The following is a 26,635-nucleotide window of genomic DNA, read 5'->3' on the forward strand; positions in this document are numbered from 1 at the left end:
CTCCCTCTCTCTGCTAATTCCCCACTTGAGTTCTCTCTCAAAATAAATAAACTTAAAAAAAAAAAAAAAAAGGTGGGGAACTTAAAATTTAGGCTGCATGAATCCTTTTGAGTTTTATCTAGATCAAATAAAGTGTGATGCTGACTATATGATAAAATTCTCCTATCTATGTTTCCGCATTCCATTCATTCAAATGCTAAAAATGTTGTTCTACCTGAAATAAAAGCCTGAGTCTTTACAATGGCCTGCAAGGCCTCACCCAACCCCACCCCAGCTCCTATTCTTCCCTCTGAGCTCTGTGCACACTGGCCTCCTTTCCACTCCCCTAACACCCCAGTTCTGCTCCCACCTCAGGGCCCTTGTACTTGTTATCCCCTACTACAACATCCTTTCTCCAGATCCAGATCTACCTAAGATAGTTAATGAAGGTGGCTAAACTAAACAACAGATTTTTCATGTAAGATGAAACAGTCTTATATTGGAAGAAGATGCCATCTAGGACTTTCAGAGCTAGAGAGAAGTCCCTGCCTGGCTTCAAAGCTCCAAAGGACAGGCTGCCTCTCTTGTTAGAGGCTAAGGTAGCTGGTGACTTTCAGTTGAAGCCAGTGCTCATTCACCATTCCAAGAATCCTAGTGCCCTTAAGAATTATGCTAAATCTACTCTTCCTGTGTTCTATAGATGAACAACAAAACCTAGATGACAGCACATTTGTTTACAACAAGGTTTACTGAATATTTTAAGCCCACTGTTGAGACCTACTGCTCAGAAAAAAGATTCCTTCCAAAATATTACTGCTCATTGACAAATGTGCCTGGTCACCCAAGAGCTCTGATGGAGATTACAATGAGATTACTGTTGTTTTCGTTGCTGCTAACACAACATCCATTCTGTAGCCCATGGATCAAGGAGTCATGTCAACTTTCAAGTCTTATTATTTAAGAAACGCATTTCATAAGGCTATGGCTGCCACAGATAGCGATTTCTCTGATGGATATGGGCAAAGTAAATTGAAAACCTCTGGAAAGGATTCACCATTCTAGATGCCATGAAGAATATCTGTGATTCATGGGAAGAGGTCAAAACATCAGTATTCACAGGGGTTTGGAAGAAGTCAATTCCAACCCTTGTGAGTGACTGTGAAAGATTCAAGACCAGTGGAGGAAGTAACTGAAGGTGTGGTGGAAACAGCAAGAGAACTAGAATTAGAAGTGGAGCCTGAAGATGGGACCAAGTTGCTGCAATCTTATGGTCAAACTTGAATATAAAAGGAGTTGCTTCTTATGGATGAGCAAAGAAGGTGGTTTCTTGAGATGGAATCTACTCCTGGTGAAGATGCTGTGAAGACGGTTGAAATGACAGCAGAGGATCTAGAATATTACATACACTTAGTTGATAAAGTAGCAGCAGGGTTGGAGAGTGCTGACTCCCAATTTTAAAGAAGGTCTACTATAGGTAAATGCCACGAAACAGCATTGCACGCTACAGACAAACCGTTCGTGAAGGGGAGGGTCGAGTGACGCACTAAACTTCACTGTCATCTTATTTTAAAAAATTGCCACTGGCACCCTAACCTCCAGCAACCACCACTGCTCAGTCAGCAGGCATCAACTTTGAGGCAAGTCCCTCTTCCAGCAAAAAGATTCTGACTCCCTGAAAGCTCAGGTGATGGTCAGTATGGTTAACAATAAAGCATTTTTTTAGTCAAAGCATGTACATCGTTTCTTTAGATATTGTACATTTAATAGGCTATAGGATAGTATAAATATAACTTGATATGCACTGGGATATGGAAATTTAACTTACTTTATTGGTCTGCAACCAAATCCCCAGTATCTCCACAGGTATGCCTGTGGTTAAAAGATATTAACCTACATACCTTCTAGAGATTTTTGAACAAAGCAGGGTGTACAGGCAATAGTATACAACTAAAATCACTTGGGCCATCCTGCCCAGCTCTCCTCCCAAGCTTCAACAGCACAACAGCTCTGTGTATTCACAAATAAGCAGGGCTCAGTTGGATTTTTTAGCTAAAAGCTTTCACAGTCCTCAATGAGAAAATAATAGTCCACAGGCTAGGAGGGAATCTTATTGTCTGTGGGCATTCTCTTGGACTTTAAGTGGGATAAAGACCAAACTACCCCAGAGAAGTAGATGGCCATACTCCGTATCAGTAACACGCTCCTGCAACAATGGTTTCTTCAAATAATGACTAAGATAATGAATGACACTCCAACAAGAAGAAAGACTGGGAAAAATAAATGTACCAAGACTTACAGAACACTGTTTCGTAAGACTTTTAGGTTCTTCCAAATAAATGAATAGGCAAATCGATTAATAACAGCTTTGGAAAAAAGTCTAGAAGAGTATAAAAGGCAATTACTCTTTAATGGAAAATACTGCTCAGTAATTGGTAGAGAAATGACAAAAAAGAGTCCAAGAGATGAGGACAAGAAGTGTCAAAGCTATTGCAGGAAACCAAAACTAAACCACCTGGCCTACATCTGCTATCCAGCTCCCACACCAACACTGAGCTAACTAAATGCACAGACGGCTGTACCACAAGGCAGGTGAGAGGTTGCTACACAACCCATCACAAACTTGAATTTTAATAAAACAGAGGCTACTCTGTAATAAACAATTACTAGGCATATTGACTATATTTAGAGTTTAAAAAAAAGAATATTATAATGTTTTTAATAAGATGGGTGCGGAAAGATACATGAGAATTTAATCAGCATCACACTTTATCTATATAGACCTCAGAAGGATTCACGTGTGGAAGAAGCATATATGGTAAGTTCTCCAACATTTAAATATGTAATCTTAGGATAAAATGTCCATTAACACAGGTTTGGTTAAATGATGCATGGCACACTCATATAATGGAAAATTATTTGGCCATAATAGACAAAAACGTAAGCAGCAAATAAAATAAGCATACAGTGACCTCATTTTCATTAAAAAAAAAAAAAAAGAAAAGAAAGAATCTATGTGTAAATACTTCTGTAGCCATTAGATTCACATTCAGTCATAAACAGCACTCATGTTCAGTCATGTAGGAAAAGCCACCAGAGAAAAGAAAAGTTGTCACTCTCTGAAAATTCTCTTGGATAAGACATTAATTTCCACACCTAGTTCTCTATCCTGTGTCAACACCTTAGGCATGAAGAAAATTACAACAATGAAATCAAAGCTACTAAAGTTTTTCTCCTCAAGGGGAAAAAAAAAAATCCAACCAAACATTTTCAGATGTATGATGTTAAAAGTAGATATGTCAAGTAGCAAGTTAGGAGAGGGTCGGAGGGAGGGAAAAGGGAGGAGAGAGAGGGAGAGAGAATGAGGTTTCAACTCCTCCTCTATAAACTACCTTCCCATCCACCAATAGCCACCAACAGACCACCCCAGAAAAAAAAAAGAAAAAAAAAAGGAACATCCCCAATTCCTGGGTAAATCCACAGTTCCAGTAAATTTGTTAACTCCTCAGGACTGAGGTCTTTTGTAAAGACAAGTGTGCCCAGGCACCAAAAAAGAGAAGTTGATGATACTAGTTTCCCTTCTGTGCAGTCATGTGTTAGATGCAAAAACAAGTGCCTCTTTCACTAGACTCGAATCAAAATAGCTGTGTTCGCTCTCAAAAGTAACCAAAGGACTCACGCATTTATACAGACTTTATATGTCATCTCAAATCCTAAGAACCTTATGAGGACAAGAGCCAAGCACTGATTCTTTTTAATAAATAAGCAAAGTACCCACAGAGAATGAGAGCTAAGTACAACACAAAGAAAACCAATAATATTTTTGCAACTCTACACAGTCTGTGTAGAACTAATCAATAGGAGATAAATGATAAAAAATGAAACAATGAAGATTCAACATAAACATTTCCAGTCATCTTCCCTTAACCTTCACGACATGGGTTTAAGGTCACACATTTTACACCTCCCTAGAAGTTTCTGCTTTCCCAAATCTTCTGGAATGAACACACATGTACATATGACATATTATGCATATTTTAGCAGAAAACTCCTGTACTCATAAAATTCGACTCGGTATATTTTATGTTACCAATAGATCCAATTTGTTCATTTTCCACAGGCTTAACTTTTAGACTCTCTTTCAGATTATTCTTTTTTAAAAATACTCAAATGTCAGAATTCTCATTACCGCTGGTGAAAATTTTATTTCAATGGCTATGTTTCATGGTCAGCTGCCGATATATTCTATTTATCAATTTCTTTGAATTCATACCTTAATTAATATAGACACGATTCATACCAGAATCCCTTGTGACTACAACTCTCCCATCTTCTAATTCTTACAAGTAATATGTAAGTCTTAGTGGAACTCTAGCTAGTCTTGGCAAGGCTATTTCAATTATGGAATTTTATTTATTTTTTTTTAAATTTTTTTAATGTTTATTAATTTTTGACATAGAGAGAGAGAGAGAGAGATAGAGAGAGACAGAGCATGAGTGGGGGAGGGTCAGAGAGAGAGGGAGACACAGAATCCGAAGCAGGCTCCAGGCTCTGAGCTGTCAGCACAGAGCCCGACGCGGGACTTGAACTCACAGACCACGAGATCATGACCTGAGCCGAAGACGGACGCTCAACCGACTGAGCCACCCAGATGCCCCTATGGAATTTTAAAAGTATGTGTTATGGATCCAGATATGGCAATGTGTCTCTTAATAACAAAGAGAATAATCCTGCATATGTTAGAAGAGCTTTCAAGATTCTTTAAAGCGTTGGTTAGAGTTGTAGCCTATTAAATGTCAAGAGAGGCCATAAGCCAGCCCACAGAAAATATATATAAGAAAATCATGTCCTGGAAAGTGAAAGAGCTTACTCAAGGTCACACTGGCATTGGGATCCAATTTCAGGAAATGTGCATGCACTCACATAGAGCTTACTCAATTAGAAACCTTTCCCACTGTCTCATTCATTTTCCTAACTCAGTGACATTCTGAAAAGTCTGATTCTAATCAGGGAATTGCAATATAAATCACAATGAGACAGAACTATGGCTAGAATGGGTAAAAGTTAAGACTGTAAATGTCAAATGTTGGCAAGGATTTGGAGCAAAATGAATTCTGATACACTAGCTGGTGGGAGTATTACCTGGTACAACTACTTTATGTAACTACTATAGGTAAACACATACATACCCTATAACTCAGCAACCCAACTCTTAGGTACACACATGAGACAAAAGAACACGTAAGAATGTTCAGCATTGTTCATAATAGCAAAAAATAAAGACAAATAAAAAATCCAGACACTCCAAATGTCCATGAACAGTAGAAAGAATAGACTATGGTCTGTTTGGATATGGAATACTATATAACAATGAAAACAAATGACCTATAGCTACATGTAATACCATGGATGAACTGCTTAAACAGAATGGGAGAAAGAAGTCCAACATAAAACATAACACTTGACTCTATTAAAGTGAAGAAACTGGCAATATTAATCAGTGATGTTAGAAGTTATCTTCTTAGAGTATGGAGTGGGTGACACGTGAGAAGGGCTTCAGGGGGCTGGTAATGTTGTACTTGCATGTGTGGTATTGTAACAGATGATTCATGGAGCTATACCCTAATAGTTGGTGCACTACTCTATGCATTATAGTTCTATTTTTTAAAGATAAAAAAAAGTCTTTAATTATGTGATGGTTTTCAATATATTTATTCTGCTTCTTTCAAAAACATGAGTTATTTCTGTGTGTTCTGAATACACTTGTCTATATTGTTTGTTTGTGCAAGGATTAATGGCCCCAGGGAAACTATCCTACTCTGGTTTACCTTATATAAGAGACTCAGCCATTGCAACCCACAAAGGCTTGCTTATCCTTGTACTATGCATCGCTGGTAGGAGTTTGCTTCAAAAAAAAAAAAAAAAAAAAATACACAGGTGATAAAGGGTACATGGGTGTATACCTCATTTCCAGATACTACTAATAAAAATGTTACTTGTCAACGTCTCAATCCAAAGCTGAGAGTTTAATCTAAGCATTTCTTTGATGCACGATGATCTTCTAGACCTGGGATAACAAACTGTTTATTTACATGCCAACTCCAGTCTACTGGGAATGGTTGCCTGGAGCGCTGGGTTGAGAAAGACTGGATGTCATGGTAGGGCCATCGAAGGAGCATTGTCTATGCCACAGGCAAAGGATGGAGCAGCTGGGGCACAAATACCTAGCTGACTCTGTGACAGAGTCAACAGAACACCTTCTCTCATAGGATAAAAATATTTTCTTAATCAAGATCACATTGGGATCCAAATAACTTTCCTCACTGCTTCTACCTTCCCCCCAAACCCGTTGTCTTACATATGATCTATCAATAAAATTCCATATTCAGGAAGATTTTCAAATAGTTTCATTAAGACAAAAAGAATTTTTTTTTCTTATTTTAAATACTCCACAAATCCCCAATAAAATTCTAGTTTGTTATACCTATTACTCATTCTCAAAAAATTGTTATTTTAATGTAATCTATTTCTAATACATTTTATATTTAAGTATTTACCATATTTATATATGTTGTTTAATATAAATTAAATTATGGTAATATGGTTTAAATACTTTACTAGCCAAGCAAATTGATAAGACTACAGATTATTTTGAACAAAAACTACCTTAAGGCAAAAAAAAAAAAAAAAAAAAAAAGCTTAAAAACATCGTATTTCATCTATTCTACTCTTTGCAAAAGAGACCTGTCAGAATACACTAGTTAAAAAAAATTCTAATCTTAATATATGTTATTCTTAGATCCCTCCAAGAATCAAAAATTTTTGACTGCTATTTTTTTTGTTATAAACTCAACTATACAAGTTCATATTTTATAATTTTTCACTGATCTTAATCAAAATTAATATGAAAATAAACTTGCCCCACTGAAGTGTTTATGAAGACTTTAGCTCTGGTTGAACAGATGCACATATTCCAACGACAAGGGTATTACCCTTCTTACAGTATATTCTCCAGAGATTTCTTTTTTACAAGTAGAGAATTTGTACTGACACAAATTTACAAGACACAGATGTAAAGAGAAACACCTAAATGTGGTGCGAAGTACCATCTTATTTGATCACGGTATTATTAGCATTGCCAGATGGGAAAAAATGAACTGAAATTTCACACTTCTGCCTTTCACTTCCACGTGATTTCTTCATAGTCCTTATCGGTGATGTGCACTGGCTGGTAGGTTAGATCTTTACCAATAACTAACTCTACCTAATCTAAATTTCCCTTCATTCAGACAGTGAATCTCAGAATTAGAAACAATACATAGTGATGATTGTTTTCGCTAAATTCAAGACCCCAAGTCTCAAATGAGTACTCAACCTGCCCAACAACCCTTCGTTACCTCTGTGGTATGTCAATCCTCTCAACTGTCAAAACTACAACTCATCACTTTCTCTTCTTTCCATAAAGGTCCAACAGCCTTCCATCCCACCCCCTGTCTGATACCTCTGCCTCCTATTTCATTTAAGAACAGCTCACTCGGACAGGAACTCTCCCTTCTTTGCCCACCACACTTACCGTCCACCCCACACTCTGCCTGGACTTGTACAGTGGACGACAGGCAAACTGAACACTGGCGATCTGTTTCCCTCTCCCTCTCGCCTTCAGAGACCTTTCTTTTGCAATTATACTCTCACTGGATTCTCTCTTTCGTGGTGGAAAAATGCAACCACTTCTTTGGCCCTCTTTCTACTTCCATGGTGGAATCTGCCAGTTGCCCACTAAATACTGGTTTTTCCCTTCTTAAATGGAACAAGACCTAATTTTAGTGAGCACACTGTAATCCAGCTTCCTAGCAGCTAGGTGTAGCTATGTGACTGTATCTAAACTCTGATCAATAACACAAGCTGAGGTGAGTAGGATTCTAGGAAGTCTCTTTAATTGAAAAAGGGTCAGTCCTTCTCCCTCTTTTTTTTTTTTTCATTTACATTCAGAACACGAACAGAGGACCATTCTCTTCAAAGTCACCGGTTTGCCTCATCAAATTCAGTGCTAAAATTTTTAGTCTCTTGGCAGCATTAGACACAGATGATGCCTCTCTCAGTCTTGAAACATTTTTTTTTTTTTTTTTTTTTTGATTTCTGGAAATCCACCATATCCTGATTTTCTTCTTACCTCACTGGTCACTCTGATTCTTCACCCTTTCTCCCTCCCTTCCAGGCTTCTACATTTTTTAATGCTCCAGCTCTCTTCTCTTACTCCTTTGTGATTATTTTAGACCTACAGTTTCAAATACCATTTGTACTCCGATATCATTCTGATCTCCAAATTCATGTATCTAAACTAGATGTCTGGCATCTCCCCTTAGATGTTTATTTATTTTTTTTTTTAATTTTTTTTCAACGTTTTTTATTTATTTTTGGGACAGAGAGAGACAGAGCATGAACGGGGGAGGGGCAGAGAGAGAGGGAGACGCAGAATCGGAAACAGGCTCCAGGCTCCGAGCCATCAGCCCAGACAGAGCCTGACACGGGGCTCGAACTCACGGACCGCGAGATCATGACCTGGCTGAAGTCAGATGCTTAACCGACTGCGCCACCCAGGCGCCCCTCCCCTTAGATGTTTAAAAGACATCTCGAACTTCACGTAGCCAAAACAAAATTCTCCCCATTTCCGAACTGTAGTCCTTCTCACCTCAGTATATACTCACCACTATCCACTTGGTTGCTTAACACAAAAGCCATGCAGTCACCCTGGACTACCCTCTTTCACTCTTATCCACCCACACTCAGCAGCAAATCTTGCTGGCTCTGCCTCCAAAGAATATCCATCAGTTCTCTGTCCCCACTGCCACCACCCTGGTACAAGCCAACACCTCCCTCATCAGACCCAGAGATGGCCATCGTGTCCCCACCCCCAATTCTCCAAAGTCTATTTTCTAAGAGGCAGCAGCCAAAGCAATATGACTGTGTGTCTTCCTTCTTAGAATGAAAGCTAAACTCCCCAGACGGCCTCTGAGGCTCTGGGTGGCCTGCTCAGTCTCCTCTCTGATCTCCTCTCTAGCCACTCCTGCCTCAGGTGCTGTGTTCCAGCCACACTGGACTTCTCTTTCCTATTTTCTGAACAGCCCAAGCTGTGGACTGCTTCAGGAGTTTACTGCCAGCTCCCTGGCTCCATCTAAATGCTCTTGTCCTGTATCTTCTCACTACCAGCGCCTTCTCATTCTCACTCCCTCAGAGGACAAGCTCAGCTATGGCAGCTTCCCCACAGTCACCTGCTCTCACAGCATGCTCATTTTCATCACAGGAAACCATATTGTTCATTAATGTTTTTTTTAACCCTCTGCTTTTTCTTACACTATGACCCACATGAGAAAAGGGCCTTGTGGACTTTGCTTACTGCTGGATTCCCAAGGGTCTGGTACAATGACTGGCCAGTAGTAGGTGCTCAATAAATTATTTGCTGAATGAAGGCAGAATATCATAATTACAAGTCACTCAGTTGGAACCAATACTCCAGTGTTTAAACCTCTCAACACCAGACCTGAGAAATAGTATCTGACCACTATGTGCTGGTCGCTCCTCCTGAGGGTAGCCATTCCATCCCTGAATAACCAGGATTATTCAAAAGCCCTATTCCTCCTAGAGCTGACGTCTGGCTACTGTTGCTTTGTTCCTTTGCAAAGGCCTTCATGATCACGCAGCATGCATTTCTTGTATTTTACACAAGACCGTGCCTCAGTAGCTGAAGGTGGGGACTGTGGCTTCTCACGGCCAAACGGTCCCAGGCTTCTTGGCCCCTCTCCACAAGGCAGAGTTGTGGGTCTCACCACCACCCTCCCCCACACTCCAAAGCTGCCCTGAATCACAGTGCAGTCACATACTTAGCTATCAATTATGCCAGGAGTATGCAACTCTTGTTCAATTTATCACTTCCCATCTAGCAGATCAATCGATCTCTTTCTCGGGAACATGACTTAAGTGAACTCTTACCTCCTACCAGTTCAAGCTCACAAATAATATCCAATCCGTGTATCTTTCATACCACTAGGTGCTTACTGCCTCTATAATCTCAGAGCCTACAGTCACTCTTCCTCCTCTTCCTAGAATTCCTAATGCATTTATCTTTCCCAGCACAGAAGACCTGCACTGTCCTCTGGAGTAAGGGCTCCTGGCCTCCTTTCTTGCATAAAGGTCCTGACTTTTCCACACATGTAAATTAAAATGACAATCTCTCTTAATTTTCACACATTAGCCTGAGGCAAACCAGCAATATATATTTTTTTCTAACATCATTTATTTATTTTGAGCGAGAGAGAAAGAAAGGAGGGGAGGGGCACAGAGAGAGAGAGACAGAGACAGAGAGAGAATCCCAAGCAGGCTCCATGCTTAGCTTAGAGCCCGACATGGGGCTTGATCTCACAGCCACGAGATCATGACCTGAGCCAAAATCAAAAGTCGGACGCTTAACTGAATGAGCCACCCAGGTGCTGCAGACCAGCACTATTTCTAACAAAGAGAAAAATTCTTATTTTCTTTGGCTTTTATATCATATCGCTGTGCACAACAGCACTTTTCTAGTGCCATAATCTAATCCTTTTAATCCTTTGGCCTCCAAAACATGCTGACATTTCACTGAAATCACTTGGGTAGAGTAGGAACTTCTGGGAAGTTAATGATTAGATAAGAACACATGGTTTGGTCATCTGAAAACATTCTGTATTTTCACAGTGTGTTAACACATTCTGGTAAAGAAAGCAGTAAACTTTAAGCTAAAGAATAACACTGTATTAACACACTCCAAAAGAGAGTTCGGTTAATGCCCAAAGGGCCAGAATACTGACCACTACAAGGTGACTAGAATAGTCCTCATGTGATTAGCTATGATTCAGAAACAAATGTGAAACAAAAAAAACACAAAAACTATAGGCTCAAATCTGCTACAGTGATCTTTCAAGGAGTAATAATTTCCAATAAAATGCTACATGGGCTTAGTCTAGTAGCATTGTGTTTGATAGGTGTAGCACAGTTGTTTGTGGGAACCCTGAGTTATCTTCTAGATCTGCCTCAATGGATTAAAACGTCCCCTCATCAGTTAATCCCTGCTCCTTAAGGGCACGGTCCTTTAGACTATGTATATTCCCTTTCCCTTTCCCTGTTTTAAGTAAACGTAAACTCTTTGTAGGGCTCCCCAGTTCCAAACCTAGGGAATTTAGTCAACAAGTCTCTTTAGTCTCATCTAGAACCAGATGGTTTTAAAGCAAATGTAAGTCTCTATCCTTTTTTTTTTTTTTTAAGTTTATTTTTATTTATTTTGAGAGGGAGAGAGAGACAGAGAATTCCAAGCAGGCTCCGCACTGTCAGCACAGAGCCCAACAAGGGGCTTGATCCCACAAACCATGAGATTATGATCTAAGCTGCAATCAAGAGTAGGACGGGGGTACCTGGATGGCTCGATCAGTTGGGCACCCAACTTCAGCTCAGGTCACAATCTCATGGCTTGTGGGTTCGAGCCCTGTGTCAGGCTCTGTGCTGACAGCTCAGAGCCTGGAGCCTGCTTTGGATTCTGTCTTTGTTTCTCTCTGCCCCTCCCCCATTCATTCTCTCTCTCTCTCTCTCTCTCTCTCTCTCTCTCTCTTTTCAAAAATAAACATAAAAAAAAAAGGAGACTTAACCAACTGAGCCATCCAGGTCCCCCAAATATCTATCCTTTTAAAGTTTTATTTCATTAATGAAATAGTGTATTATGTGCCTGGCACTCTACAGAAAAATGCAATTAAGTGTTATCTCTTCTAATATAATTGTCTTTTGTATTCACTCTAAAGAGTTCTGGCCTTTTTCTTTTTTCTTTTTTTTTTTTTTCATTTTAAGAGTTCTAACCTTCTAAAATCTGTTCCTGCTCTCAGTCACTGGAGTTGTCCTGTTATGAACCCAATTTTAAGAATTAAAAACAGTGACGTCAACTTAAACTTCTACTTACAACATTGTGTGATCTTCTGGATATTGGAAGAGATACGCTGGGCCAGTAGGGCAGGGTCACCACCAACACCCGGAGTGTAAGACATAGCTGATTTACTTATTCACTAATTTCATCAGATGTCACCTAAGCAGTCACCTAAAAAACAGAAAGCACATAATTGTATTTTTAAAGCATTGGCCTAAATTTCAAAATTATCAATCTGGGAGGTTGATTAACCTAACAGGGTTGAAATATAGCAAAGGGACACATCAAATAGAAAAATTCTCATGGCTTTCAAAAATACTGGCTTTCAAAGGACACAGTCATGTTAAACAATTAAAATAAGGTTCAAACTGTACATTCCCTTTGAAAACTTTTAAGTAAAAGTAACCAAATCCCTTTTACGTGTATATTCTTAATTGTTTATATATTTTCTCCTTAACTGAACTGCAAGCAACTATAAAGCGGGGCCCACATGCTATTTATCTTTCTTTCTCCAACATTTAAAACAACTCCCGACACAGAACAGCTATTTACATATCTATTAAATGGTACACAAACTGCAGGGTGTCCCCAGAAATGTCACCATATCTAATTTAACACACACAGGAAGAGCTTAGGAATATATGACTAGCGGGTGTCCAATTTTAATAGGAAAGGTCCACTTTGAGAGAGGCACAGCTGACAAGTGAGGAAAAAAAAAAAAAAAAAAGGAATGTTCCATAAAATGCTCATCACACCTTCCAACAGAGCAAAGAGAACAGCTCTCCTCTTCCCGAGGCTGGCATCAGGACAGGAAGCAAAGCTGGGGCACCGCGACAGGAAGGAGGCAAGAAGGAATTTTCTTGTTCAGTCCACACACCACACACCTCTTGGGGTTTGGAAAAAAGGATGGAAAGGGTGTCCCTGCATACAGGACTGTGTCCAGCACAGACTCAACGCCACGCCCATCTTTCCACCGAGCACGCTGCAGGCTGCAAAGTTGCAGGCAGGCAATTTGTCCGGCAGCTCTCTGCTGAGAGTCAGCTACATGCCTGGCATCAAACGGGCACTAGGGAGTCGCAAGCGAACAAAACAACAAACATAAAGAATCTGCCTAATTCAAGTGTGTCATTTAGAAGACTGGATAAAGTAAAACAGCAAAAGCAACGTAAATCAGCAAAAGGTCATGTGCAGGCAAAAGTGAGAGGCTGGGAAAAGGAAATTTCACTATGGCTCCTATCTAGAAAGAATTAACAAAACACAAGCAGAAGATCTGGATACTGGGCATCCAGAGAGTGACTAAGGCAAAGACATGAAGCCTGGGATGGGTAGACAGAACATACGCAAAGGGCAAACTCAGTGTGTCATTTCTCAAAGAAAGGGGTGGGTGCCAGTCAACCCTGGATCAGATGATTCATGGTGGGGACAAGTGGGAGACAGCATAGAAAGAGAGGAATGACCCAACGTGTATTGCATATCTGTGAAATGAAAAGCATTTCACGTAGATTGTCTAATTTAATTTTCAAAATCTCCTCTTTAAAGTAGATAGTAGCAAATAAACCTTGTTTTAACAATGAGCAAACTGAGGTTAACAAAGATTAAGTAACGATAAAGGTAATTGAACCCACCTACCAGCTGGACGTGGGGTTCAGCCCCAGGGTTTTGGTTCCAAAGCTACCCATGACAGCTACCACACAAAACTAAAGTCACGAAAGAGGGCGCTGGAAACTAGGGTTAGATTGAATATATCGCAATAAGAAAGCACTGGAGATTTCTGGCAGGGGAGAAGAGGGCACAAGGAAATGTGTGTCTTGTTCTTAGGGTCGGTGCCGGCAGGAAGTGCATGGGTAGAACTTTTGGGATAAGTAGATCAGTACTGGCTCCATGTCGGAAAGTGGTGCATCGTGGAACGTGCCTGGCCACCCTGGAATTCCTGGAGCTTTTAGGTACTCTTCATTCTCCTTCATTGATCCACAGGTCCTATTTATCTATTCCGGCCCTTCGGATCTCACCAAGTCATCCAGAGAGACCCAAATCTCAACTCAGGTGGTAGAACTGCTTCGGCAGGTGGCAGATAGCTTGGCACTTAGGCCTGCAGCCACCTAAAGAGCTGGGGCCCAGAGAGGAGAAGACCGGACCTGGGGATTCAATGAAACCAACACTATCACAAGCATCCCACAAACCACCAATTAGATCTCTAAATTCTGCATGGTTTTTTTTTTTTTTTTTTTTTTTTTTTTATTTACAGTAAGAGCCTGAGATAGAATTCAAAACCACAGGATTCACCCATTTAAAGTGTACAATCCCATACACCTGAATCTAATATAACACTGTATGTTAACTACACTGGAATTAAAATTTAAAAAAAAAAAGCAATTCTATTGGTGTTTTATTTTATGAAAAAAAAATTTTAATGCTTATTTTTGAGAGAGAGAGAGAGAGAGAGCACAAGCAGGGGAGGGCAGAGAGACAGGGAGACACAGAATCTGAAGTAGAATCCAGACTCTGTGCTGTCAGCACAGAGCCCAACGCTGGGCTCAAACTCACAAACTGTGAGATCATGACCTGAGCCAAAGTTGGATGCTCAACTGACTGAGCCACCCAGGCGTCCCAAGCCTACTGGTGTTTTTAGAACATGCATAAACTTGTGTAGCCATCACATCACTTTTAGAACATTTCATTACCCTCAAACAAAGCCCACACCTACTAGCAGTCACTTTTCATTTCTCTGCAACCTCTCCAGCTGTAGGCAACCACTAATCTATGTTTTCATAGGTTTGTCTATTCTGTACATTTCCTATGAATAGAATCATATAATGAGCTCTCTCGTGACTGGCTTCATTCTCTTAGCATGTTGCCAAGGTCCATCCATATTTTGGCATGGATCAATACATCATTCCTTTTCACTGCCAAATAATACTTCACTGCACAGATAGGAGCAATTCTCTCCTGGCTCAATGACATCTTTCTTTTTCCTTTTCCTCTATCAACTAGATCTCTAGAAAAACTGTCTCACAGCCAACACAGACATAATGAATGAGGAAATGTTTCTCATTGACTCTCTTCGGGAGGCTCCTTCCTAAACATACATAGATTTATAGCATTCCCCTTAAGCCTCAAAACTCATGCAAGCCTAACCTAAGCCTTCTCTGTGTTTTTTTCAAGGCCCCTCTTTTTCCTCTTCAGAGAATTAACCAATTATTTACAAACACTACCAGTTTTCCTCATCTCTTTACTCAAGCAACTAAATTAGTGAAAGTTCCTACAGGTGAGATAACTGGGCTCCATTCATCCAAAGAGCTGTTGCTGCTGCTGGATTGGCTGGAATTTCTTTAAAGAAAGGGCACAGTGACTGTTAACTCAGCTCTGTGTTGAGTGAAGAATGAAAAGAAATTTGCAAATGATGGAAGAGAAAGATACACAAAAATTCAACAAGATTAACCATGGCTAACTGGTATTTCCAAAGCATTGTTTTACATTTATTTTCTCAGTTGATTCTTACAACAAATCTCTGAGGTAGGTTCACTTGTAATTCTGATATTTCACATGAAAAAATTGAGGCATAACAAGAATAAGTAACCTGCTTAATCTAAGAGCTAAAATTTGAAACTACATCTTACAGCCCATATTTTTAAAACACTAAACCATATTGCTTCATTGTGTAACAAAAACTCAGGGCAGGTGAGCCCAATCCATTAACTTTTTTGCAGACTCTACTCTTAGGATGAAGAAACAGACCTGGGATGACTATATGAGTAGATCAAGGTAACAACAGATGAATAGCTCAGTCCTTTTCTCTCTTATTCTGCCAATAGTGATATCTAAGAGACAACAATGGTTGGTCTTTCTGATGACAAAACATGAGAAATAAAGGAGCCAAATGACTTTACTGCAAAAACATATATACAGATAGATGGACTATAATTATAGCTAACTATAAATTGACATCAAAAGCTTATGATCATTGCATTTTGGCCTGGAATCAACCACGTTATTCTGATAGCTGGTGTCTACTTCAGTCTCCAGCACCTGGCTGGAGTTAACAAGCACTAAAGCACTGTTGATGAATATTTTTGAAAGAACAATCAGAATTCCCAGTTTTATTGCTCAGAATAACAATAACTCATTATCTATACCGGCTCTATCAAGTCCTCAAGTATAACATGTGAGGCTAGTAGTTTATAACAGCCACTATAGAAATATAGAACATTCTACCACAGCATAAAGTTCTATTGAATAGTGATCATGTAGACATCTCAGCAATTACTTTTCTATGAAAACATATAAACACTATAAAGGGAAAGAAGGAAAGAGAGTATCAAAGTGCAATACTCATAATGAGGATATTCTCAAGACTTTCTGGAGAGCACAAATTAAAGAACAAAGGGAATTGTGAAATTGTAATTGTCAAACACTTCCCCCAGGTAATACCGGACACGTTGCAGAATCCTAGATTCCCATTAAGCATACATCTCATGCTCTGTAAATCGAACACAAACGGAGCTATAGAAATAGTTTCACTTTTTGAAGTGGGAGTACGAGCATAAAACACTGGACTTCCCTCCACCCCTTGCGCCCAAAATATACGTTCCCAGAGGGGCAAGGCTGTGTATTTTTTGTGAGCTACTCTAGTCTCACTACCTGGTTATGTAAGAGGTGCTTAATAAATATCTGTAGACTGAATGAATAAATGTACCTATTTCCTAAAAGAACACATACCTAGTCTGAGGATAAATAATACCAATTCTAAGATGTTAAATTCCAGTGTCTTCTTTTAGATCCTAAATGTACAGGCTTACTACTGCCTTAGGGCCTTTGAGGAGTGCCGTTTTCTATCCCTAGAAGGCTCTTCCCGTGATCTCCACATGACTGGCTCCTTTACTCCAGCAAAGTCTCATCGCATGCTAGAGAAGTCTTTGCTGACTATTCGGATCTGAAGTGAGAAGTCACCACTCTTGCCACTTTCTGTTGATCTAATTTCCTTTATCATGGTGCTAATCGTCATTTAAAACGATCTAGTTAGGGGCGCCTGGGTGGCTCAGTCGGTTAAGCATCCGACTTCGGCTCAGGTCATGATCTCACCGTCTGTGGGTTTGAGCCCCGCGTCGGGCTCTGTGCGGACAGCTCAGAGCCTGGAGCCTGCTTCAGATTCTGTGTCTCCCTCTCTCTCTGACCCTCCCCCATTCATGCTCTGTCTCTCTCTGTCTCAAAAATAAATAAACACTTAAAAAAATTAAAAAAAAAAACCTTTAAAAAAAAATAAAATGATCTAGTTAGTGTGTTGTTTATTATCTGTCCCTACCTTGGGGATATAAGCACAAGACAACCTTGTCACCTTGTGGAATTTGCAGTATCAGGTGCATAGACGTTCCATGAACATGAAGGTGATCACTCTATGGCCGTGAGCATTCTCTATCTAAACCAAATTAACCCAATACTTTAGCTCAGCATCTCTGTCCGTTGCACTATTATACTATTCGGTTTCATTCACAATACCAAGGATTACTTTTCACCCTTCTCATACACTAAACTTTCAAATGAAATGGAATCATGGCAAACTTTACTCAGACTCCCTGCAGATGTTTCATATAATTTATTTTTCCACCCCCAGCACTGAACTAAAGTTTGGTATCCTAACCAAAACTATATATAACTGTTTTATCGGGAGCAGCACAAACCAAAAGTTGATACAACTGCGTTATCGGGAGTAGCACAAGTAAAAAGCTTAAGAAAAACGATGCAATCATTAATGGGTTACAATGGTATTATATTAACTTCTACAGAAAGTTTGAAACTAGAGCATAATTCTTAATTAGTCACAGTCTGAGACGAACTTCTCAAGGCGGCCTGAAAAGCAGAGGGCGTCCACATCACAAGACACTGCTGAACACCTGCTAGAAGTCTCTGCCCGCGTGAGGCTGAGGCTGCCCCCAGAAGAAACGTCCACCTGCAACATTACTCAACAGCACACCACTTCATAATCATTTTCTTCCAGATTCTGTTCGAGTTTTAAATTATATACAGTTACAGCTAAAATACAATTATCTGAATTAAACAAAATATGTATAGAAGAGCCAAACAAATACAAGAAACTTGAGAGGAAAAACAAACAAATAAAGCATTTGACCAGAAAGGTAATGTTATTTTTTCCTCTGTGTCTGAATTTTTACAAAGTAACGACCTAAAAAACAAGAAGCCGGGGTTCCGGGGAGGACCTTGAAATATTTTACGTGTTTTTAAAGGTCTTCACGTAAACCAATTAATGACGCGTACGGGGAAGATCAAAGAAAGTTAGCTCGTCTTCAGGCCAAACAAAACCAACTACAAGCTGCCCCCGAATAAATGCATATGGTTCCTTTACTGCAGCATCTATTTTCAGTTCCTCTGTATTCGGGAAGAGAACTTTAAACTGTGTCTTCTAACTCTGTAAGTTGCAAAGAGGAAGAGGTCACTCGAAGTCCTGCTCGCTCCAGGCAGAAGCAGGATTCCGGAGCTCCGCCCCAGCGGGCCCCGGCGCCGGCCCCGCCCGAGGGTGCGCGGGAGCCAGCGCGGCCGGGGAGGCGGCGGGGATGCGGCGCTGCGGGCGCAGGGCTCGCGGAGCCGGCAAGGCCGGCGGGACCCGCTTGACCGGGGGCGTGAGCAGCGGTGGCGCTCCGGGGCTGGGGCAGCGCCCGCCTTCCGCCTCCCGACCACAGCCGCAAAGCGCAGGGCGGCGGCCACCTGACCATGCTCACAAACAAGGAGGCGCGGCAGCCGCCGGGAGTTCGCGCCTCTGGGGCTCCGGGCCAGGGACCACCCCCCTCCCCAGGTTCCTCTTACCCCAACCTCCTCGGCTTTCTCCTCCTCCTCTGCCGGCCCCAGGCACCCACCGGCCCCAGAGCCCCCAGCTAGATTCTCAGCTGATGGGCGGTGGCGCTGGGACGCCCAGTGCGCATGCCCGCAGTACTGCGCTAGGAAGGAGGAGGGCCTCGCTCCCTTCCCGTTGGCCAGCGGGATTGAGTGACAGCCGTTCTGCTACGCCCCCTGGGTCTCTAAGCTGGGAATGGGGGTACTAAGAAAATTGAAAGGGAGGTTGTTTTTTGTGTTTTTTTGTGGGTTTTTTTTTTTTTTGAGGCCTTGAATTATGGAAGGCTAACGCCTTAGCCAACCTGCATTAAACAAGGTGAGGGAATGAAGCAGCCGTCTTTATCGGGTGATGGCGGCCTCCCTACACTCGGGTCTTGAGCCCGCCCCATCAGGTCCTGCCCATCTTGTCCTTAGTCTGCAAGTAGAACGTTTTCACAGATCCATTAAAAAATGCTAACGCAAATATGCAATCCTGGCAGGAACAATGACAGAATAAGTGAAGAGTCACCTCCGTGTGCCCACTTAGTAGACAAGTTTTCATAGCATGTACAGGCCATTCTAAGAATTTCTGAAGGATAGAGAGTAGTTTTAACGAGGTTTGAAAAGAGCAGAGAATGTTCTGATGATAAATATTCAAACGTAATGTAATTGTTAGGTAAAAGCATCGATTGCTTTTGGTGAAAGACATATTCGGCAAATTAATTAGAAGATGAAAAGACTTGGCCTTTGCCTGTATTAAGGCCTCACTATTTTCTGAAAAGATCTTAAGGACATGAAAGGTCTAGATGCACTAACGCGATAAAAACCACAACCAGGATATTTTGAATTGGTACCCCCTGAGAAAATTCTAGGTTGTTTAGCATTATACATACATATATACGTAAGGGAGTGAGGTCAGACAGCAATAAGAAACACAAGGGTCTCTCGGGTTATTTTTAATTGTTCTACGTTTAACAGAAAAATGGGAACAAGAGATATTTCCTATTTCACATCTTTCCTGAAGAAAACTACAGTGCAAGTGTTCTAATAAACGACAACTAATATTCTGCCTCTGAAAAAGGGACAATAGAGTGAGAATACTGCCCAAACAGAAGGCACTCATCCCACCTAAAGACAGCACAATTCAGCTAGCACCAAGTGTGGACTTCTAGGAAATTCAGATTTTTATGTGAAGTGCCCTTTTTCAATATTTTAAAAATTTTATAAAACATTCTGAAATCAGATGAAGTAGGTATTTCAACTTCTATAACAGGCAATAGTTTCAACCATAGAGTATTAAAAAAAAAAAAAAAAAGCCGAGGGGGCCTTATAGAAAATCTAGCTTTACTTCCTCATTTAGGAAGAAGATTATAGAAACTGAAAGCCAAAGAAACTTCATCAAAACACACAAATAATTATGAGCGGCACAGGTCCAGATGACTTCATTCAGAATCCCCAATTCTTCCCACCATTATCTTCCACTCAACAAATATTCATTGAGAACCTGTCGTGTGCCAGGGACTGTTGCCAGAGCAGCACATATCCAGGTGAGTAAGGTGTATAGTATTTTCCCTCAAGGAACTTAAGGAGTGAGATTCTTCCCAGGATAGTGGAAGAGGTGCTGTGATAAAGATTTAGTAGGCAAGTGCAAACTTTTAGGGATCTCTGTATAATTTTATTTAGATGAAGCATAGGAGATGGGCTGGAGGGACATAAGATTGGAAAGGCAGGTGGAGTTTATACAATGAAAAGCCTCTACATCGTGTTAGATGAGTATTTATGAGGAGTTAAACTATTAAAGGATTTTAAGCCAAAAGTGTGATGTGCTCATAATTCTATTTTATGAAGAAAACTCTGGAGGGATGGGGGAAATTTAAAGGAAATAACATTGAGAATGGAGAGGAAGGGAGAGAGAGAGAGAGAGAGAGTCAGAGAGACTGCAGCCTTTTAGAAGGCTACTGGAATAGTAGCACATCCCCAATTTAGAATGTCTCCAATAGCAGAGATGTTGAAGGACTTCCTAAGGCAAATGCATTGGGAAAGAAACAGTAAGGCCTGCTTTGCAAAATATTTAGGGAGACTTGGAAATTAGATACGAAAAATGGAAGAGAGGGCTACTATTTTCAGGACTTGCAAAACTGAGTTGAATATGATGTAGTTATCTGAGATCTAACATTGCTAATAAAGTAATTGCAGTTTGAGGACGAAGGTGGTGGAATGGGGGAGCGAAGCTACCTACGTTTAGCTTTGGACGGGTTGTAGTTAAGATCCTGGGGAAGTGATATCCACTTTTGAGATGTGCCTCCCTTCAAGCACCCCCCGGGTACTTGAAAAACGTGAACTGGAGTTCAAAGTAGAGTTCTGGCTGGAGCTGTGGGAGGAGATGAGGTCACTAACTTTAAGTATGGACTGTTACGGACTCCTGGGTTTAAGGGGAGCTGAGAAAGAAAAACTCTGAAAAGGAGTGATCAGAGAGTTAGGAAGTAAACCAGGAAAAGGTGAAGTAGAGAATGAAGGAAAACATTTCAAAAAGAGGAAATGCTCTATGATATCACATGTTACAGAAAGTTCAAGTAAATTAAGAGCCAAAAGTTGTGCATTGGACTTGAGAATTAGGAAATGGTTGGTGAACAGGAAAAGGAATTTCAATCATTCAAGGAACTATCATGAAAAGAACTCATAAGGCCTGATGCATATTTCAAACTTCCTGTTTCCTTTGAGAGAACCCAGGGCTTTGGGAAGGAAGAAATGCAACAGAAAACCTGAGGCTAGGTGGCCTCCTTAGGTTATGCTTCTGCTTACTGATTGAACCAGGACAGAGGGTCAGCTGTCTGAATCCTCCTCCTGGGCTCTTTCCAATTCCTCATGTTTTAAAATATGTTATGAATGGACTCCTTTCGGGTCTTTTGAAAACCTATGAGACGTCACCCCTTTGTATTCAAATGAAAAAAGTACATAGGGTGTGGGTAACCCTGTGAAATTTAGAGGCACAGAGGGAAAATGAATTCCCAAAGCATTCCTGACATTTGGAGTGTCCCATCTGAATATCTACCTGCTACTGAGACAAATTCAGCCAGCGTCCTTGAACCCAGTAGGGCTCAAAAATTCTGCCTATTTAATTGGCAGTCATTTCACTTCTCAAGCGAATCTTTTACGCTTGCAGGAGTTACTTACATGTGAAGCCTTGTAATTGGATTTTTGAGAGCTAGTAATTTTGGGAATTTGGGTCTTATTGGAAAGATTTTAAAGGGCATTAGAAGTCCTTGAGTGGGAATTGTATCAGTGTATTTGTTGTGTCCTTATTAATATAAATACCCCCTCTGCTAGGTAGGATAGGGAACTCTCCCCTGTTCTATCTCTAGCCTTTGGAAGAAAAATTGTAGTGAATGGAAGGGAATAATTACCTGTTCATTCAATAGACCATGAACTAAAAATAATTTTTAAAAAACCACCATGTGATCTTGGGGGAGAGCCAGAGAAGTAAAAGATACAAAAAGAAAAATCTAGCAAGACAAGGAATTTATTGGCAAATGAGAGGTACAAGTTGAGTTGTAAAAGTGTGTTTTTGATTGATAATAAAATGGAAAAACCACAGCTGTTCTAAGAAATCTATGCTAGATTAAAAGGCAGTTTAGGGCGCCTGAGTGGCTCAGTCAGTTAGAGTCTGACTCTTGATTTCAGCTCAGGTCATGATCTCACATTTCATGAGATTGAGCCCCACATTGGGCTCTGAGCTGATAGCAAGGAGCCTGTTTGGGATTTTCTCTCTCTCCCTCTTTCTCTCCCCCCACCCCCAAAAAAATAAATAAACGTAAAAAAAAAAGCAGCTTAAATTAATATCTAATAAATAAGAGTTTGTTTCATTATTCCTTATTTTTAAGCACCTCCATCCATATTCCTCTGCTGTTTGCTAAAACCATCCATGTTCCTCTGCTGTTTTCTAAAACCACACAAGTGCCTAGTGATATGCCAAGTACAGAACAGATTTTTCTGACTTTTAAACACAGGTGTAATAGACATCCCATAGAAATCTTACATGAACAATTATAATATGATGATCTGTATGTTCAATCCTAATTTTGCCTCTAAATTTTGTTGATATGTCCCTCTGTCTGTGTCTCAGTCTACTGCAGCAGCCTCCTCATTGGTGTCTCTATATACGGTTTTACTCAACCTTATTATCCTCAAGGCCACCACTGACCATTGGAAGGAGGGATCTCCATCACTCAGGCTTCATGCTTTCCCCATGCCCCCAAATGTACCCTTAAAAATAAAAGTGGTTGAACTGAGCAGAGGTGGGATGTTGTATAGGTTGGAGGAAGGAATCAGAGAGGGGCATCTATGGAGAACCATCTGGGAAGCCATATTGTGATACATTCTTTATTTCAAAAAAAAATTTTTAATGTTTACTTATTTTTGAGAGAGAGAGAGACAGAGCCTGAGCAAGAGAGGGGCAGAGAGAGAAGGAGACACAGAATCTGAAGCAGGCTCCAGGCTCTGAGCTGTCAGCACAGAGCCCAATGCGGGGCTGGAACTCAAGAACTGGGAGATCATGACCTGAGCTGAATGAAGTCAGATACTTAACAGACTGAGCCGAGCCACCCAGGCGCCCCATATTGTGATACATTCTTGAAGATTCACACAACACATTTGTAAATTAAAGGCTCTGAGATGTGGTTCAGCAAAGTAACAAGGATAACTTTCTTTCTTTGTTTTTTAAGCTTATTTATTTATTTTTAGAGAAAGAGAGCATGGGCAGAGATAGAGGGAGGGAGAGAGTCCCAGGCAGGCCCCATACCATCAGCGCAGAGTTGGATGTGGGGCTTCAATTCACAAACTGTGAGACCATGACTTGAGGTGAAATCAAGAGTCGGACGCTTAACTAACTGAGCTACCCATGCGCCCCAAGGATAACTTTCTTTAACTTAGTTTTTTCTGAATTTTTATTTAATGGCTGTAAGGACCTTCAAAATACGCGTTACAGAAAACATTGCTCTCGGGGCGCTTGGGTGGCTCAGTCGGTTAAGCGTCCGGCTTCGGCTCAGGTGACGATCTCGCGGTTCGTGAGTTCAAGCCCCGCGTCGGGCTCTGTGCTGACAGCTCAGAGCCCGGAGCCTGTTTCAGATTCTGTGTCTCCCTCTCTCTCTGACCCTCCCCCATTCATGCTCTGTCTCTCTCTGTCTCAAAAATAAATAAACATTAAGAAAACATTGCTCTCAAAATCAGGTCCAAACCCCTTCTCATGGTGCATTAATAGGGTGACTGGTCATATGTCCTAGTTTGCCTAGGACAGTCCTAGTTTATGCTTGTTGTCCCAGTCTCTTGTCTGCTGAGCACCCCATTTCATTCTCAAAAGTGTCCCCGTTAGATAATAAATTACATGGGTCACTTTATATATAAGGACCTACCTGATTTGGACCCTGCCCTTCCCTGCATTGAAATTTATGTTTTGGAATATGCCAGCTTAAAGAACTCCATATTTTTCTGCTCCCACCGCCCTCCTACCAGCGCTAACCACATACCAGGGTTTTTCTTATTTTTGTGCTTTGTTCAGGCAGTTCCCTTGTAAAAGAATTTTTTAAGTTTATTTTGTTTACTTTGAGAGAGAAAGAGAGAACATAAGTGAGGGAGGCCAGAGAGAGAGGGAGAGAGAATCTTGGGGCTCTATCTCATGAACCTTGAGATCAGGACCTGAGCCAAAATGAACAGTTGGATGCTTAACCGACTGAACCATCTAGGTGCTCTTTAGGCAGCTCCCTTTAACCAGAATATGTTCTCTCCTCCTCCTCATTTTTTAAGTAAATTCTTTAGAATAATTGCAGACTTGCAGAAGACTGGCAAAGACAGTAGAGTTCCTTCATATACCCCACCCAGATTCTCCTAATGTGAACTTAATGATGGTGCGTTTGTCAAAACTAAGAAATTAACACTGGTATAATAGTAGCAACTAAACTATTGATTTATCTCATTAATGTCCATTTTCTGTTCCCAATCCAGGATACTACGTTTTACTTACACAGTATGTTTCCTTTGTCTTCTCCGATCTGTGACAGTTTTCTGTCTTTCCTTTTTTGTTGTGACGTTGTCAAATTTTTTTAGAATGCGCCTCAGTTTAGGTTTGTCTGATGATTAGACTGGACTGTAGATTTTTGGAAGGAATACCATGGAGGTGGAGTGTTCTTTTCATATCTTGTCATGGGATACGTGGTATCAGCAGGATCTATTACTGGTGATGTTAATCTCGATCACTTGGTTAAGGTGATGTTTGTGAGGTTTCTCCAAAGTGAAGTTGGTATTTTTTCCATTTCCATATTATATACTCAGTAGAAGAGAATCACCAAGTCCAGTTCACAAGTAAGAGGAGGAGGATTGAATTTCACCTCCAGAGGGGAGAAATGTTAAAAATTTATGCACATATGTTGAAACTATGACAGTACTTAATAAATATTTGAAGAAAGTTTCTTTGAGGCTGTGCATATATCTAGCTTTCCCTTAAAGTTTTGCCTACTGGTTTTCGCATTCATCAGTATATTTTGCCTACAACAGCTTTTACTGTTGTGTTCTAAAAGTGATTCTCTATTTCTTCTGTAAGGAATATTTGTCACTTCTCCCAAATTTATTTTTTTTCAAGAATTTATTTATATTGGGGAACGTGGGTGGCTCAGTTGGTTGAGCTTTGGACTTTGGCTCGGCTCATGATCTTACAGTTCATGGGCTCGAGCCCTGCGTCAGGCTCTAAGCTGACAGCTTAGAGCCTGGAGCCTGCTTCAGATTCTGTGTCTCCCTCTCTCTGCCCCTCCCTTGCTCGTGCTCTCTGTCTCTGCCTCTCTCTCTCAAAAATAAACATGAAAAATAATTTTTGTATCAATATAGATTTATATATATTTATTTTACTTTTTATGTTATAATTAAGTTACTTTCACCATTGGGGATATTTTTAGGTTAGTTCCTATGTCATTTTTTTTTTCCTAGCACTTCTTTACTTGTTACAACAAGTTGCTCCAAGCTCAGTCATTTTACTATGGAGCTATTGTCCCTTTCATCAGAAAATTATATTTAGAGACCAAGGTCTGGATGCTCGCCTTCTCATTGTACTGGGGTGTCATTACTTTTATGCCCTCTCAATGGACAGAGCTAGGAAATCTATGCATATTAACTCATGCATACACATGTATCCATAATTTTATCTGGTTCTATCTATCTATCTATCTATCTATCTATCTATCATCTATCTATCTATCAACATAAGTTCACATAGGTATTTCCAACTCTAATCTGACATCACAGCGTTATTTTTACCTTTCCCTGCTTCCCTAATTGTTAGCATATTTCTCTAACAGTGAGGAACCTGGCTCTCCTCATCTATAACTCAAGTACTTACTTGTGCAATGTAGCTTCAGAATTCTTGTTGTTTTAATTTATTTTAATGTTTAATTTTGAAGCAGAGAGAGAGAGACAGAGCGTGAGCGGGGGGACTAGCAGAGAGAGAGGGAGACACAGAATCTGAAGCAGGCTCCAGGCTCTGAGCTGTCAGCACAGGGCCCGATGCGGGGCTCAAACTCACAAACTGTGAGATCATGACCTGAGCCGAAGTCAGATGTTTAACCAACAGAGCTACCCAGGTGCCCCATTTCAGAATTCCTAATTCACAGTTCTGTGAATTAAAAACTGGAGGACAGTGTTTATGGGCAATTCTTTTTGTCGTTAGCCTTACAGTATGGAGTCAAAACAGTGTTTTCCCAAAATTACCAAGATCAGTTATTTTTCCTCACTCCCTTCATTGAAGTTGTTATATTTGTGTTGCAGTTAGATTCATTTGTCACACATCTGCATTCCACCTGAGAGTCACCAAGTTTTATTTATTTATTTATTTATTTATTTATTTATTTATTTATATTT

The 26,635-nt window shown here is 40.5% G+C and overlaps 1 protein-coding gene across 4 annotated transcripts in view; it reads right to left on the bottom strand.

Moving 5' to 3' along the window:
• The window catches only part of STX7 (syntaxin 7), a 42,566-nt gene extending 23,748 nt beyond the window's left edge, over positions 1–18,818 (bottom strand). For 3 of the 4 annotated variants that reach the window (XM_049654386.1, XM_049654389.1, XM_049654390.1), the window contains exons 1-2: positions 18,731–18,818; positions 11,951–12,085 (exon numbers count right to left, since the gene is read on the bottom strand). In XM_049654386.1, coding sequence (XP_049510343.1) covers positions 11,951–12,035 — 85 coding nt within the window. In that variant the 5' untranslated portion in view covers positions 12,036–12,085; positions 18,731–18,818. Of the gene's footprint in view, positions 1–11,950; positions 13,480–18,730 lie in introns of those variants that run through there. The other variant, XM_049654388.1, reaches the window with a different exon arrangement.
• Between the last annotated feature and the right edge of the window lie 7,817 nt (positions 18,819–26,635).

Source organism: Panthera uncia (assembly GCF_023721935.1).
Source record: "Panthera uncia isolate 11264 chromosome B2 unlocalized genomic scaffold, Puncia_PCG_1.0 HiC_scaffold_24, whole genome shotgun sequence".
In the NCBI taxonomy this organism is placed as follows: domain Eukaryota; kingdom Metazoa; phylum Chordata; class Mammalia; order Carnivora; family Felidae; genus Panthera; species Panthera uncia.